At 57.5% G+C, this 15,784-nt stretch overlaps 1 protein-coding gene across 6 annotated transcripts; it reads left to right on the top strand.

Moving 5' to 3' along the window:
- Positions 1–178: 178 nt before the first annotated feature.
- Positions 179–15,644, top strand: TYK2 (tyrosine kinase 2). Of its 6 annotated transcripts, XM_054807892.1 has the most exons (26): positions 179–253; positions 1,438–1,515; positions 2,760–2,817; positions 2,937–3,149; positions 4,078–4,201; positions 5,812–5,956; positions 6,258–6,421; positions 6,647–7,031; positions 7,264–7,458; positions 7,686–7,843; positions 7,943–8,066; positions 8,192–8,384; positions 8,482–8,588; positions 8,929–9,105; positions 9,230–9,317; positions 9,450–9,577; positions 10,180–10,315; positions 10,695–10,846; positions 10,956–11,106; positions 11,709–11,806; positions 12,651–12,843; positions 13,110–13,228; positions 13,534–13,706; positions 13,839–13,956; positions 14,065–14,175; positions 14,731–15,644. In XM_054807892.1, exons 4-26 carry the CDS (start codon positions 2,963–2,965, stop codon positions 14,863–14,865), a joined length of 3,561 nt encoding a protein of 1,186 aa, XP_054663867.1. In that variant the 5' UTR covers positions 179–253; positions 1,438–1,515; positions 2,760–2,817; positions 2,937–2,962; the 3' UTR covers positions 14,866–15,644. The 6 variants fall into 6 exon arrangements, 3 of the variants coding, with proteins under 3 accessions (XP_054663867.1, XP_054663869.1, XP_054663868.1); XM_054807894.1 differs by lacking the exon at positions 1,438–1,515 and having other exon boundaries at positions 234–253; XM_054807893.1 differs by lacking the exon at positions 179–253 and having other exon boundaries at positions 866–1,515.
- Positions 15,645–15,784: the final 140 nt, after the last annotated feature.

Genomic DNA, 15,784 nt, shown 5'->3' with positions numbered 1-15,784 from the left:
CATCCAGCTCTGGCCCCTCCCTCTCCTACGCTCCGCCCTCTCCCCGCTCCGCAGCCAATAGCCGCTTCCTTCTCACCTTCCCTGGGCGGGGCGTTGAGTGTAGCCCCGCCTATGAGACGAAAGCGTGTAGGCGTGGCAGACTAGAGGCGGCGGGCCAATGGCAGGGCGCGTCTCTCGGGTCCAATGGGAGGCGGTGGCTCTGCGGTGCGGAGGGAGCTGGAGTGACGGCCGGGCCGGAGGGGAGCGGGGCCCGGTACGAGCCCGGGGGGGGTCCCCGGTGTGTGCGGGGCTGAGAGGGGCCCGGAGGGGTGGGGAACGGGGGCTCTGGGGCGAGGGGCACGATCTGGGGGCTGCGGGCTGGGGGAGTCGGGGCCTGTCGTGGATGGGGCCTGCGGGGCGGGGGCCTGAGGGGGGGTGTCGAGGCCTGAGGGGGGGCTCGGGGGGGTGTGGGGGGGGTTAAGAGACTCAGGGGTAGGGGCGTCAGGATGTGTGGGGCTGCAGGCTCTGGGGTGGGGGTCAGGGGTTGTGGAGCCCAGGGGATGTGGGGCTGGGGGCTGCGGGGGGGTCAGGACACGGGTGGCGGTGAGGTGGGGGGGGCTCTGGATGTGTGGGGCTGGGGGGGCTGCGTCAGGGCATGAGGGGTTGGGATATGTGGGGCTGGGGGGGCTGCGTCAGGGCATGAGGGGTTGGGATATGTGGGGCTGGGGGGATCTGGATGTGTGGGGTTGGGGGGGCTGCGTCAGGGTGTGAGGGTTTGGGATATGTGGGGCTGGGGGGGCTGCGTCAGGGTGTGAGGGGCTGGGATATGTGGGGCTGGGGGGTGGGGGCTGTGGGGCTCAGCTGCCTGCAGGAAGGGGCACCGGCACCGACTGGCAGCTGCCTGCGTTTCCCTGCCTTCCCCTCCCACCGTGGGGCCGGGGGTCCTCACGCTTCCGCCTTTCCCTTCGCCCTTTCCCAGCCAACGCTGGACTTTGCACCCCGTTGATGCCGCCCCACGGCCAAAGACCGCTGCCGCTTTTAGCTCTCGGGGGGCTCCTCGAGCCTCCCACGCCGGGCAGTGCTGGTGGCTGGGCAGTTTTTTGCCCTGACGCCCCAGAAACACGCAGAAAACACGTGTATGCACCGCTCCTTGCTCAGGAACACGGGGTCAGGGGGCAAACAGGGGCTGGTTGGTGTCGGTAGCAGCACGGAGACACGGTCTGTGGCTTGGGGGGCTGCAGCGTGGCTGTGTTTTGGGGGGGAAAACCTCTCTGAGAGTCTGAAATGGGTCAAAATCCCTCCCCGGTGACGACCTGAGTCCTTTCCGTAACCGAGTGCGTGTGGATCTCAAGTGGAGATGGGTGAAATCCTCACCGGCCGTGGCTTTTGGAACGTAGCCGTGCTGAGGTTGCAAAACACGGCTCGTAACTCTCTTCCCTCTTCCCCCCCCCTCTCCAGGCCTGTGCTTGGAGCCCACGACGCCCAGGTGGCAGAAACCACCACTGCGGAGGCCGAAATTGGGGTGAAATCGGGAAGGTTTGTGCCCATCGGAGTCAGTATTTGCCCCCATTGTGAATAACAGCAGGGGGAAGGTTGGATCCTCGAGCAGGAGGGGATGGGGGGGTTTATTTTGTTCACCAACCTGTTGCTTTACGAAATCCAAATTGCTTTGGATCTTATTATTTCCATCCCAACTCAAATTTCAGCCCTCTCTCTGCACCCGCTGTTGGCAGCAAGCTCAAATACCAGAAAAAAAAAACTTTTGAAAGGTTATTTCTGACTTTTTTGGGGGTGCTGAGCTCCCACCGATGTGCTTCAGGCCGCTGTGACCAGTTCTGCCGGCTTCCCCTGGCTGCTCAGAAATGAGGAAGCCGACGGAGCAGCTGTCTCTTTCGGATTCCACTCTCCTCCGGAGGAGGGAATTGGGGGAAATCTGCCAAGGTTTGGCTTCGGGATCTTTCCGTGCCTGCGGGCGGAAGCTGAAGTAATGCCGTCACATGCTTTGCCTTGAGAGGATCTGGAGAGGCGCTTTCCTGAGGGGGGAAGACCCCCACCCCGGCACAAAATTCTGGAAAAAGGGGCTGCTTTGGTATCTCTCGTTTTTTGTACCCGAGCCAAACTCCGCCCCACACCCAAAGCAGCGGCTTTTTGGGGCAAGACCTGCTTGTTTCACCTCTCTGCTCGCTCCCCTGGGTGCGAGGTGGAGGAAACCCCTGCGATGGGGACGTGGGGAGCAAAGTGTGACACTCAGAAAGGCTTTTGACCCCCCCCAAAGTGCCGGGGTTTGCTCCGCAGGTTGGTTTCCTTCACTGTATCGCCGGGGTGGCAGCGTGGGGCTGATCCTGTCCCTCGGCAGGCGATAAAGCCACCGGGTCCTTCTCCCCGTACCATGTTTGGTGGTGATACGGCACAGCGAAGCTGTTTTGGCGGGGGGCGCGGCTTTGGCACTGCTCTCTTGCAGCGCTGGATTTGTTTAAAAGGCAAAAAGCCCTGCCCGGCTGCGCGGTGAGGTCACGGTGAGGGCCGGTGAGAGTCCTGGCCCTGAGCGAGGGCTCCCTGCGGTGTTTATCACCGTTGGAGGAAGTCGAGCTGTGGTGGTGAGATCTGCTTGCCCTCCGTCAGCCAAAAAAACCCCCAAACCAAAAAAAACCCCAGAGCCAGGGAATAGGTGCTGGATTTTGCTAGGGAAAAAGAGCCGGGGGGTGGGAGTGATGCCGGTGCTGCGGCGCGGTGAGACACAGAGGGCTTTTCTGGTCTCACCGACGGATCGCTTCCCACAGCCCCTTCCCGCGCCGCCTTCGGAGATCGGCACCGAGTTATGCTTCATCTGACGGCGAGGTGCGTAGCCCCGGCATCGGGGTGGAGGGTGCCCAGTTGCCCAACTGGGAGAGACTGGTGGCGGGGCTCTCCGTGCTTTGCTAATGTTTGTTTTTATTTATTTCTCTGTTTCTTCTCAGGTGGGGCGTCTTCGGGGGCCGTCGCCATGTCTCTGTGCCAATGCGCGGTGAAGCACAGCGAGTCGGATGCCGAAGGCTGCTGTTTCTCAGCGAGCGGCGGCTTGAAGGTTTGCCTGCACTGGAGCGGCGAGGAGGAGCGGGAGCGGTGCCAGACCTACACCCAGGGCACGCTCAGCGCCGAGGAGATCTGCATCGACCTGGCGCGGAGGATCGGTGAGCGCCGGGGAACTCCGTCTCTCTTCCGAGACCACAATATCCAACTGGGGTTGTGTCCCAGGGCTGAGAAATTCCCAGTTTCCCAATCTCTGGGACCATCTAAGTTGCTTTGTCTGATAAATCTGAGCTCTCATGTTGTTCTTGAGAAGCGGCTTCCCAGTAACTGGCTGTTAACAAATCCTTCTGTCAGAATTTGGGCATCCCTGCCTGCTCCGGAGTTCCTGAGAAGCGAGGTGGGATGGCTCTGTCCTGAGGCTCAGGCCAACGGGGCTGTGAGTTATTGGAGCGTGATGAGTTGAAGGGCAATTACTTCACCTCTGACTCATCAGCATCCCCGTTTAATGAGCGCTCTGCCTTCCCTCGCCGTGGATTTCTCCTGGCAGAGCTGCCAAAATCACGCCGGGCACCTGCGCCAGGGCTTTTCCCGGTCTGAGGGGCCATTTCACAGATACGTTGGTTTGAATAAAGGGCAGCTGATGGCTCCTTTTAACCCTTAGGAGAAGGTTTTAGCTCTCACCTAACCTGCAAATCACCCTTAACTCATGGGTTTTATTAACCCCCCTTCCCCTCGCTGCAGTCGAAACAGCTCTGTGCCGCAGTTTAGTTGGAATAAGCTGCTGAGGCTCCCTGGCCAGCTGGCTTTCCCCGAGCGCCAGAAGGAGGACAGACACGCGTCTCTCTCTTAATTGGGACTTTTAAAGACTATCCTGCCTCTGACATTTCCCAGCGGGGACGAGGAGGACGTCTCGGTCCCTGGAGGCGGGGTGTCGGTGGTGTGGATGGGTTTGTGCTGCCAGTAAAATTGAGTGGTTGGGAGGAAAGAGGTGAAGAAAGGTTTCCTTTGGGGATTTTTAATTTTTTTTCTGTCAACTGTGAATTTTTGCAGGCTTGGCAGCACCTGACGGGAATTTTCTTGTCTTCGCAGGCATCACGCCGCTGTGCTACAGCCTCTTCGCCCTCTACGACACCCAGAACCGAGTCTGGCTCCCGCCCAACCACCTCTTCAAAATCAGCAAAGACACCAACCTCAACCTGCTTTTCCGGATGAGGTGAGGCCGGTTTCCAGCGCTCCGTCCCCTGCTCTCGTCTTTCCTGGAGCCGAGCCCCGCAGAGCAGGAGCAGAGACGCTCCGGGCTTTAATAGGGTTGTGTTAAATAACGCTGCTTGCTTTTTCCACCCCCCGGGTTACCTGTAGTGTGTCCAGATTTGCCTGGAAAATGCGTGCGGAGGTTGGCGCGGGGTCGGGGAGCCGAGCAAACTCAGCAGGGCTCGTCTAAATTGGACTCGGAGGGATTAAACGAGAAACGGGACGTGTTTGGAGCCCCTGCCTCTCCCTCGGCTTGGAAAAATTAATTTCCCTGTTCCCGCTATTCCTCCACCCTGCGTCTCCCTGGCTGATCCTGCGCTCCCCCCGTCTTGGCTCCGTCCCCGAGCGGGACAACGTCCCCTCCGAAGTGTTTTAAGACGAACAGCAAACACCCAGCGGCTCCTCCGAGCGAGCCAAGGGCTCCAGCATCGCCGCCTGCGTTCCCGGGAAGGCGACGGCTGTTTTTTGTAGACGCCTTTGCAAGATACTCAGCATCCCCTGGGGATGATGATCTTTTTATTAGGAGAGCTTTTTCAGGCTGGGTTTTGTTGGGGTTTGGGTTTGTTTTGGATTTTTTTTTCGTGGTGTCTGAGTCATAGCGAAGGTAAAAGCGAGGGAGAAACGGAAAACCTGGCTTGGAGATTTATTAGCCTGGTTCATACAACTTGCAATACCTCCTTCTTCCTGGGGAACCGCAGCGTATCGAGCTGAGGCCTCTCTCCGCAGCCAGCCGTTGTGCTGAACACAACCCACGCGATAGAAAAAAAAAAAAAAAGTCTCCAAGGCACCGCGCCGGCTCCCGTGCCTCACCGGGATGTTATATCCTGCGCGGCTGTGCCGTGTTGTCCAAGGAAGGTTGAAACGGTGGCCGGGGGAGCCATGCTTCCTGGATAAGTTGCAGAATTCTGACTTTTTTGGGCCAAAAAGTCCTTTCCCTTTGCAGCACGAGCACCAAAATAACCCCGGCGTGTTAACCGCAGGTGGAGATGTGGCTTTGGGGGTTGAGCAGTGGGAACGGAAACTCGCTCTTTGTGCTGATGGTTCTTTTTTTAAGATGTGGCATTTTGAGGGGGGAGGATGCTCCTCGCCCTGGCTGCTCTCTGTTTTTTTGGAGCCCCGTGGAACAAACCGGGCTGCAAAACAGCATTGTGGGGAGCAGTGCTGCTAAAGAGGTGTTTGCAGGTCGGGATTGGTTGCAGCCAGAGTTAATTAGAGTCTCTTTAATGAAGCTCTGCTGATGGGGATATATTCTGTGTGCTGTATGGTGCAGCTGGTCATAAAATGTGGTGGAAAAAGCTTAAAGGAACCAGTTTTGGTGGCAGGAAGAGATTGCTTCCCCTTTGCCTCCTGGTGTCGGAACCGTTGCCTTGTGCTCGGGTCGTGTTTTTTGAGGACGTGGCTGATTTCTTGTTGGCAGCAGCGGTTCAATAAGTTTGGCTATTAAAAAAAAAACCCCAAAACTCTGAGCCTGGGACGTTCTTTTTGACCGCTCTCAGCTCTGAGAGAGCGCAGGGACAGACGGCCGCTCTCCTGTCCCCATGGACAAGCGTCTCCTCTCCTCCTTCCCTCCAGGTACTACTTTCGGAATTGGCACGGGATGAACGACAAGGAACCAGCAGTTTATCGTAACGTGCCCCGGCAGAACGATTCCCCCGACGAGAAGCTGCAAGGTGGAGCCTTGCTCGACAAATCGTCCTTCGAGTATCTGTTTGAGCAGGTAACGCGCTGGGCGGACGGGTCGGAGGCTCGCTCGCACCTGGAGTTGTGGAAACTTGGGTGATTTTCTTGATCCAGCTGGATTCAGCTCAGCCCCGTTGTCAGGGATCTGTTTTTCCATCTGCGAGGGTTTTGTTTAGAGGACAAACACAGCTGTAGTTTTGACCTCAGAAAGCTTTTGTCCTGCTTAAAGCCTCCCTGGGAGGCTTAAAATTAAAAAAAAAAAAAAGACAAGAAAAAGCACTCCAGAAGTCAGTGCAGGTTTTTTTTCCCCCCTTTATTTAACTTTCTCTTTTTAATAGGGAAAATTTGAATTTATCAATGACGTCGCATCATTGAAAGACCTCCAGACCGAACAGGAGATCCAGAGGTTCAAGAACGAAAGCTTGGGCATGGCTGTGCTTCACCTCTCTCACATCGCCATCAAAAAAGGCATCTCCCTTGAGGAAGTGGCCAGAAAATACAGGTGACTGCTTGGCTTCGCAGCCTCAGGGATGGGGACTTTCTGCTCTGCGGCTGTCTGAAGAGTTTCTTCTGGTTTCTCATCCTCTTTCCTCTCTGTCCTTCTCACTGGGAGCGAGCCTGGGGTTGTTTTAGGTGACGGAGAGACCGGCTGTGGCTCCTCTGGCTATGTGTTTTGCTGTAGATGCCCGTGAGATCCCACTGACCGATTGTTCCTTTCCTCCCGCAGCTTCAAGGACTGTATCCCGCGTTCCTTCTACCGTCAGATCCAGCAGAACAACTACCTGACCAAATTCCGGATGAAAAACGTCTTTAAGAAGTTCGTGCAGCGTTTCCAACGGCACACGGTCAGCACCGGCAAGCTGACGGTACAGGACATCATGTACAAATACCTGGCTACCTTGGAGCACCTCGCGCCTCGCTTCGGAAGCGAGCTTTTCCCCGTGCTCTCCTTGGAGACCTCCTCCGAGGGCGAAAAGGTGCAGCTGTACGTCAATGGGGGACATTCGCAGCCGGAGCACGGGCACGCGCTGCTCCCCAAGGACCGACCCGTCACTCACGAAGTCCTCGTCACCGGCACGAACGGGATCCAGTGGCGGCCCGTGCCTGTAGAGGTAGGTCGGTCCTCGTATTCCTCGCCACTGGGTGGGAAGAGCCGTTCCCATCCAAATCCCATCCTGCGCCGGCTCCTTTTCCTTAGTTCGTGCTCCTGGGATTTTCCTCGGGCTCTCTGCGCTGCTTTCCAGTTCATCCCAGTTTGACCAGTAGCCACCGCAAACCTAGTGGTGCCATTTCCCAGCAGTAGGAAGGGCTGGAACTGATGCCTTTGTGCCTCCACCTCTGCAGAACACGGAAAACTTCTCCCACCGTGGATATTTTGGGAGAAAGAGCAGAAACAAAGAGCTGGAGGCCAAGGGGTCGACTCAGCCGGCGGAGCGGAGCGAGCCGAAATGGGCCCATTTCTGCGATTTCCGGGAGATCACGCACATTGTCATCAAGGACTGTCGGGTCAGCATCAACCGGCAGGACAACAAGTGCCTGGTGAGTGGGATTTCTTCTCTCCCTGCTGCCCCTCTGGATGCACGTGGGAGCCCGTAGTTGCGTTTCGGAGACTGGGACGAAGCAGCGCTGGGAAGAACAAGGATCTTTTCCAGGATTCTGGAGTTTTACACCCTCTTCCTTAGGCTGGCAAAGGGATGGGTGGATTTTTGAGCTGCTCACCCTCTAGCTCGGTGGCTTCTCACCCTGTTTGCTCTTCCTCCTTCCAGGAGGTGGTTCTCCCATCCTCCGAGAGCGCGCTCTCCTTGGTCTCGCTGGTGGATGGCTATTTCCGACTCACAGCTGATTCCAGCCATTACCTTTGTCACGAAGTGGCGCCTCCACGAGTCGTGATGAGCATCTTGAACGGCATCCATGGACCCATGCAGTAAGCAGTTCCTTCCCGAAGGAGGGCGCGGGGCGTCGAGGAGGATGTACCGTATCCTTGGGGCTTATCCAAAGCTGTTTCCCTTTTTCCTGCTGCCAGGGAGGAGTTTGTTTTTGCCAAGCTCCGGCGGGAGGAACAGGAGGAAGGACTCTACATCATCCGCTGGAGTGTCCTTGACTTCAACAGGATGATTCTCTCCGTGGTGAAAAGGGGCCATCAGCAGGTAAGGTGCAATTCCCAGTGCAGCATTCCCGGGAACGGCGAGCTCCGGGAGTGCTTCGTCTCGTTAGGAATGAGCTGGGCTGCGCCGGGGAGCCACGACGCTTGTCCTGATGGTGTCTTTCCCAGGCTCCTGGGATGCAGGGAGCCCTCAAGTACAGGCAGTTCCGGATCCAGAAAAAAGGAAACTCCTTTGTGCTGGAAGGGTGGGACCGAGAGTTTTCCACTTTGCGGGAGCTCTTGGACGTACTCAAGGGCTGCACGCTCAAGTCTGGCGATGAAAGCTTCACGGTGAAGAGATGCTGTCCGCCCAAACCAGGAGGTATGAGGATGGATGATCTTCCCTCCATTGGACTCGAGGAACAAGGGCGCCCGGTAGTTTCTGAGGCTTAGCGTCCGTCTGTTTCCTCCTTTTGCAGAGATCTCGGACCTGCTGATCATGCGGAAGGTGAAGGATAGCGCCAAGCAGATCCTTAACCTGACCCAGCTCAGCTTCCACCAGATCCGCAAGAACGAGATCACTCAGGTTGTGTGATCTGCCGTGCCGGGCAGCAGGGTTTAAGGGAGGCTGCGGGTAAATAAGTTGGCTGGAGGAAGCCGCTACCGCACCCTGATGTCGCTGGTGCAAAGAGGGGAGAGACGTGGAGCGGTTATTGGGTTTGGCGCTTTATTCCTTCCCTCTTCGAGGAGAGGGGGGGGAAAGAGCTGTGCAGAGGCCGCGCGGTCGGGGCAGGAGGCAGTTTCTTCCCTGCCATCCACAGTGAAGGTGACACAGAGGGAAAGGGGGAGAGTTGGCTGAAAATTCCCCCCCCGACGCACGCTCCCTGGGGGTCTAACACCCTCCTGCCTTCTCCGTCCACCTACAGCGAGCCCACCTGGGGCAGGGCACCCGCACGAACATCTACGACGGGGTGCTGAACGTCTGCGGGACCGCCGGGGCCGACGACGAAGCCGAGTATTTTTCCACCGAACAGAATAACAACAGCCGGGAGATGCACGTGGTCCTCAAAGTCCTGGATCCCAGCCACAGAGACATCGCCCTGGTGAGTCCGCTCTGGGCTGGGGAAGGGGAGGTGGCACAGGGAGAGGAAAAACATCTCCGAGCCACTCTCTAGGTGCTCCAAGAGACCGGATACCTTCATGACATCCTCTCTCCTCTTCCCGCAGGCGTTTTTCGAGACAGCCAGCCTGATGAGCCAAGTGTCGCACGTGCACTTGGCTTTCGTGCACGGAGTCTGCGTGCGAGGCTCCGAGAGTAAGTACGGAGCTCTCCCTCCTCCACACCATGCTTTGCCGCTGCCGGCTTTGCTTTGTGCCAGTGCCTTTCCCTCGGCCGGCCCGAACAGTTCCTGTGTCGTACCGAGGAAAATATCTCTGTCTTTCCCAGATATCATGGTGGAGGAGTTTGTGGAACACGGACCTCTGGATGTGCTGCTGCGGAAAGAGAAAGGCCGGGTCACCGTGGGCTGGAAAATCACCGTGGCCAAGCAGTTGGCCAGTGCCTTGAGCTACCTGGTAATGGGGCTGGGAGCTGGGGGTTTCCTGGCAGGGAACGGTGCCGGCGGCTGCCTCCGAGCACCTTTTATTCCAGCTGCACCCCTGGGTCTTGCCAGCAGCATGGCAGGGAGGATCAGCCACATTTTCCTCTGCCCTCCAAGCAGACAGACAGATTTTTAGCACTAACGTGCCCTGCCTGCACCTCACCCCGTCCTCGCTCCCTCTTTCCCGGAGGTGAGTGGCTGGGGTAGCACGTTTCAACTTGAAACGCTGGATCCCGGCTCCGTAGCTTCATTTTTGGGGCCATGCGAGCTGGGAAGAACAGCAGACGAGGACGTTGCCTTCTCCGCTCGCTGGGCTTCTGGCCAGCAGCTTGGGAAAGCTTGCTAGCTGCTTGTGAGGGCACGCACCCCAGCGCTGGGTAATCCTCGGGTTCCTTTTATTTCCCTCCGCCCTCGGGTTTAGTTTTGTGCAAAGGGATAATGAGACAGGGAGGTGGCACCCATAATTAGAGCCAGGAGTCCTGCATTTTTATTTACTGCTGTAATCCGTAGACTTGACCTTGTTCTGAAAAATCAACGGGACTTTCTCCAAGATTTCGTGTTCCCTCATTTTCACAGGAGGATAAAAACCTGGTGCACGGCAATGTGTGCGCGAAAAACATCCTGCTGGCCAGGAAGGGGCTGGAAGATGGATCTGTGCCTTTCGTGAAGCTCAGCGACCCCGGAGTCAGCTTTACGGTGCTTTCTCGAGAAGGTATTCGGTCATCCTGCGCTTGAACCGAGCGGGGCTGGACCTGGGCTTGTTCTGAGCTGAAAATCCAGGTGTTTGGGGTTTTTTCCCCCACCTCCTGCAGCCCAGGTAGCTAATTAATAGTGTGGATTGTGCCTCAGCTGTTTCGGCAAAGTCTTGCTGGCCTTTCACACCTTAACTTTTGCAATACGCGGCATTTCGAATGCGCAGACGAGCAAATTCTGTGACGGCGACTGGTTTTGGCCTCAAAGCTGCTGTCGGCGACAGTCCCACTGCGGCTTTGGGTGACTGGGGAGAGCTTTTCCCCGCTCTCCGTGTTTGTGGGAATCTTTCTGGCTGTATTCTCAGCAACGCCTCGCTTTGTCTTCTCTCTCTCCCAAAGAGCGCGTGGACCGAATCCCCTGGATCGCTCCGGAATGTGTCCGGGATGTGGGAAACCTCAGCACGGCGGCTGACAAATGGAGCTTTGGCACCACCTTGCTGGAAATCTGCTTCGACGCCGATGTCCCGCTGAAGGAGCGCACTCCTTCGGAGGTGATTTACCTTCTGCTCTCCCTCCATTCCCAACTCTTCCGTTCTGAGATGGATCCAGCTCCGTTTGAGACGTGGTTTTCTTTTTTTTTCTTTTTTTTTTTTTTCCTAGAAAGAACGTTTTTACGAGAAGAGGCATCGTCTGCCCGAGCCATCCTGCAAAGAGCTGGCCACCCTCATCTGTCAGTGCCTGAATTACACCCCGGTCGAGCGTCCGTCCTTCCGGACAATCCTGCGGGATCTCACCCAGCTCCAGCCGCACAGTAAGGCTCCGCATTCAGGGGCATCCTGATTTTTTGGGGTGTTGGGGGAGTTTTATGGCCCTGTTGTTTCCCTCCGTGCCCCAAATCGGTCGGGGTCTCAGCAGTGGTGGGGTGGGAGTTGCTGTGGAGGGTCTTTTGTCCTGGATGAGGGGAGGGAAAGGGGGAAAAAAAAGTGGGGGGGGGAATTAAAAAAGGTTAAAAAATGAAAAGAGGAAAAAAAGGGGGGGGGGGCAAAAAAAGGGAAAGAAAGGAAAAGCAAAAAAAAAAGGAAAAGCAAAAAAAAGGCCAAAAAAGGGAAAAGAGAAGGAAAAAAAGCCCAAACCAAAAAAGGCAAAAAGGGGAAAGAAAAAGACAAAAGGAAAAAAAAAAAGGAAAAAAAGAGGAAAGAAAAGGTAAAAAAGGGAAAAGAAAAGGCAAAAGAAAGGTGAAAAAAGGTCAAAAAAGATAAAAAGCGAAAAAAGGGGAAAAGGAAAGGCAAATAAAGACCAGAAAAGGCAAAAAGAGAAGGAAAGAAGGGAAAAGAAAAAGCACTCCTCGGGGCGCAGGGGTTGGGAGAGAAAATGGGCGCCCTCTGCTCTCCCCTCACCCGCTTTGGTGTCCAGACTTGGTCGACGTCACCTCGGTGAACCCCGACTTCCCCGTGTCGGACCCCACCGTCTTTCAGAAGCGTTACCTGAAAAAGATTCGGGAGCTGGGGGAGGTACGTGGCAGCTTTTTCTCAGCCGAGGAATGACGTGGATCCGCTCGAAGCGAGTCCGTACGGATCGGAAAGACGGGGACAGACTTTCTGGGGCAAGGGGCTGAGGGAACCGGGGTGGGTTATATGGGAGAAAAGGAATCCGAGGGGAGACCTCGGGGCTGGCTGGGGGGTCCGGGTTCTTTTCCTGAGCGATGGGATGGGAGGAAACAGCCTCAAGTTGCTCCAGGGGGGGTTTAGGTTGGATATTGGGAACAATTCTGTCACCCAAAGGGTTCTCGAGTGCTGGAACAGGCTGCCCAGGGAAGGGGCTGAGCCACCGTCCCTGGGGGGGTTAAAAGACGCGTAGAGGTGGCGCCTGGGGACGCGGTTTAGCGCTGGAGTTGGCAGGTTTAGGTTAACGACGGGACTCGATGGTTCTAAAGGTCTTTTCCGACCTAAATGACTCTACGATTCTAAATCCCCAAAGGATATGATAAATCCCCGATGGAAACGCGGAGCTTAGAAAAATCCCGAGGGCGGCTTAATGGGGATTGCGGGGGGGGGGCTCGGGCTGGTCGGGAGGATTTTCCCCTCGTAGCAGGTTATCGTGGTGCCTCGCATTCCCGTGTGATTCATTCCCTCCAGCCACCTCTGGGTGAACCAACCTCTTTCCGGACTGATTTCCAAAGAATCTGTATTTGGACGTGGATCAAAAGTCTTTATTTTTAATCTGTTTTCACTGAGGACTGTCTGAGAAGTTTATTGACCTTTATGGAGATCTTCCAGAGAGATTATTCTTGGTGCGGGGAAGCCGGGAAAAGCTTTTCCTGGCAGGATCTGAAATTCCGTGCCTGTTTTTTGCCAGGGTCACTTCGGCAAAGTGAGCCTTTATTGCTACGACCCCACAAACGACGGGACGGGGGAAATGGTGGCTGTGAAATCCCTCAAATCCGGCTGCAGCCAACAACTGCTGACCAGTTGGAAGAGGGAGATCGAGATCCTCAAGACTCTTTATCACGAAAACATCGTCAAGTACAAGGGTTGCTGCAGCGAGCAGGGTAAGACGGCGCCGAGGGGGGGACACGCGCGGTGGCTTTGGTGGCAGCCGTGTGGTCGATCACCAAAAGCAAATCCCAAACTTGTACCATCCGACCGCCAAAAAATCTCGATTTCCCTGAGATTTTTTTTTTTTTTTTTTTTTGGCGGCTGGTTGATCTCAGTCCCCATCCTGGCAGAGGGTTGGGGTTTTGGGGGTGTCTCGGGGTTTGTTCGCCTCCCCTCACGGGGTTCAAATGCTGCCTTCCTCCTCCTCTTCCTCCTCCAGGAGAGAAGATCGTGCAGCTGATCATGGAGTACGTTCCTCTGGGCAGCCTGCGGGACTACTTGCCCAAGCACAACGTCAGCCTGGCCCACATCCTGCTCTTCGCCCAGCAGATCTGCGAGGTAAAGCCTAAACCTTCCTGGCTTCTCCTTGGGGCTGCTCTGACACCCCCCCCCCCCCAAAAAATGGCTCTGACCCCCCCCAAAAATGGCTCTGACCCCCCCAAAAACTGCTTCTGACCCCCCTCTTTTTCCCCTTCCCCAGGGCATGGCCTGTCTGCACTCCAGGCTCCTCTGCTCCCCCAAAAATGCCCCTGACCCCCCAAAAATTGCTCTGACCCCCCCCAAATGGCCCTGACCCCCCCGCAAATTGCTCTGCTCCCCCCCCCCAAAATGCCCCTGACCCCCCTCTTCTCCCCCTTCTGCAGGGCATGGCCTACCTGCACTCCCTCCACTACATCCACAGGGACCTCGCCGCCCGCAACGTGCTGCTGGAGAATGAAAACGTGGTGAAAATCGGGGATTTCGGTTTAGCCAAAGCCATCCCCGAGGGTCACGAGTATTACCGCGTCTGCGAGGACGGGGACAGCCCCGTCTTTTGGTGAGCGCCGCTCCCCTCACCGTGGCGGCGAGGCGGTTCGGGGCGAGCGGAGGATGATGCCGGGGTTGGGGGTGGTGAGGAGAGGCGTGTGCCGAACTCTGCCGGTGCTCACCGGAGGCCTCGACCGCGCAGGTACGCCGTGGAGTGCCTCAAGGAGTGTAAGTTTTACTACGCGTCTGACGTCTGGTCCTTCGGGGTGACGCTCTACGAGCTCCTGACACGCTGCGACTCCGGCCAGAGCCCTCCCGTGGTGAGTGCCGGGCGATGACGCCAGCTATACCGCGACGGTGTTTGCCGAGCTGGTGATTGCCGTTGATTTCTTAATTTTTTAAAATTTTTTTTCCCTCTTTGCCCACAGAAATTCATCGAGATGATCGGGGCGACGCAGGGGCAGATGACGGTGCTGCGGCTGATTGAGCTGCTGGACAGGGGCAGGAGGTTGCCGAGTCCCAAGGACTGTCCTTGCGAGGTGAGGCTGGCTGTCCGGCTGTCCATCCCTCCGGCTGGCTGTCCGGCTGTCCATCCTGCCAGGCCACGCCGGGCCCTGGGGAAGGGAAAGGAGGGAAAAATGGGGAGGGGAAATCGAGGGGGAGGGAAGGAGGAGAAGAAAAGATGCGGCAGGGGGGAAATGGGGAGGGAAAAAGTGAGGAGGGAAAGGAAAAATGGGGAGGGGAGGAGGAAAAGATGGGGAAGGGGAGGGGAGGAGGAAAAGATGGGGAAGGGAAGGGGAGGGAAATGGGGAAGGAAGGTGAAGAAAGTGGGGTGGGAAGGAGAAAAATGGGAAGGAGGAAAAGTGGGGAAGGGGGGTAAGAGTGGGAAGGGAAGGAAGGGGAAAAAGCGGGAAGGGCTTCACCCTGCTGCAGGGAAGGGGCGAGAAAGGTGAAGTGGGAGCCCCAACGCCGCGGGCAGAGCTCCAGCAGTGAGGGGCCCCCCTTGTTCCCCACGAAATGCCGGTGGCCGCGCTGCCTCCGGGGGTTCTCCCCCTCTCCCTGGGGGTCTCTCCCATCCCTCCCTTCCTCCCCAGATCTACCGGCTGATGAAGAACTGCTGGGAAGCGGAGGCTTCCTTCCGCCCGGCTTTCCACAACCTCGTCCCCATCCTCAAGAACTTCCACGAGAAATACAGAGCTCAGGCTCCCTCCGTCTTCAGCCTCTGCTGAGCTGGGATTCTGGGGGGGGACGACACCACACACGACGTACGGACCACCCCTCTCCGCTCCCCAAAACGCCGCGGCCGGCGTTTTCCCGGCGGCGTTTCGGCACGGGATGAGGAAACGTCGGGATGAGGAGGTGAGCGTGTGGCAGAGCAGCACCCACGGGGGTTGGGTGGGGGGATCTGATGCCCTCCCCCCCCCCCAAAGCCACGCCGTGTCCCCCCCTTGTGCTCCGGACCCGCGGCCATCCCGTGCCGATCCTTGCGGCACGCCGCGGCACGCCGCGCCTCTCCTGCCGAACACTGTGAATGAGACTGTGGGGATGGATGAGGGGGGGGGATTTATGGCCTTACACCCCCCCCCCTCGCTCCCTCCTCTTCCTCGGAGGGTGTGGGGGGGTCACCTTTGGGGACCGTGTGGGCTGCTGGATCTCCTTTCCCGTGGAATTTGGGGTGCCCCCCCCAAAAGGATGGAGGTTCAGCAAAAGAATTTGGCACTTTATTGGGGTTTGGGGTCTCTGCTGCCTTTCTGCCCCCCCTCAGGGTGGGGGGCAAGGTCTCCCCTCACCCCATTCCCTCCCCCTTTTGCCCCAGGACTGTTTTTGGGGTGCTGGGGGGGGGTGCTGGAGGAAGAGGGGGCCTGGCTGCCCCCCCCAAACTGTCTGCAAGGGGAGATTGTCCCCCCCTTCCCCCTTATTTATTGCCTGCCGGCTGCCCTCCCCCCCTCAGTGGGGGGGGCCTGTGGGGTGGGGGGCCCCCCCTTACCCAATAAAGGATGTAATGGCCCCCCCTCCTCTCTGGCCTGGTGGAGGGAGTGGGGCCCTGGGGACCCCCCCCTTAGAACGGGGGGGTGGGCGTCGCTGGGGGGCTGGGGTGCCTATGGGGGAGGGCAGGGGTCCCTATACATTGGGGGGGGAGGTCTTGGT

Source organism: Grus americana, chromosome 33 (assembly GCF_028858705.1).
Source record: "Grus americana isolate bGruAme1 chromosome 33, bGruAme1.mat, whole genome shotgun sequence".
Taxonomy (NCBI): Eukaryota; Metazoa; Chordata; class Aves; order Gruiformes; family Gruidae; genus Grus; species Grus americana.
Note: the sequence above shows the minus strand (reverse complement) of the source record. Positions and strands in the feature narration are given on the sequence as shown.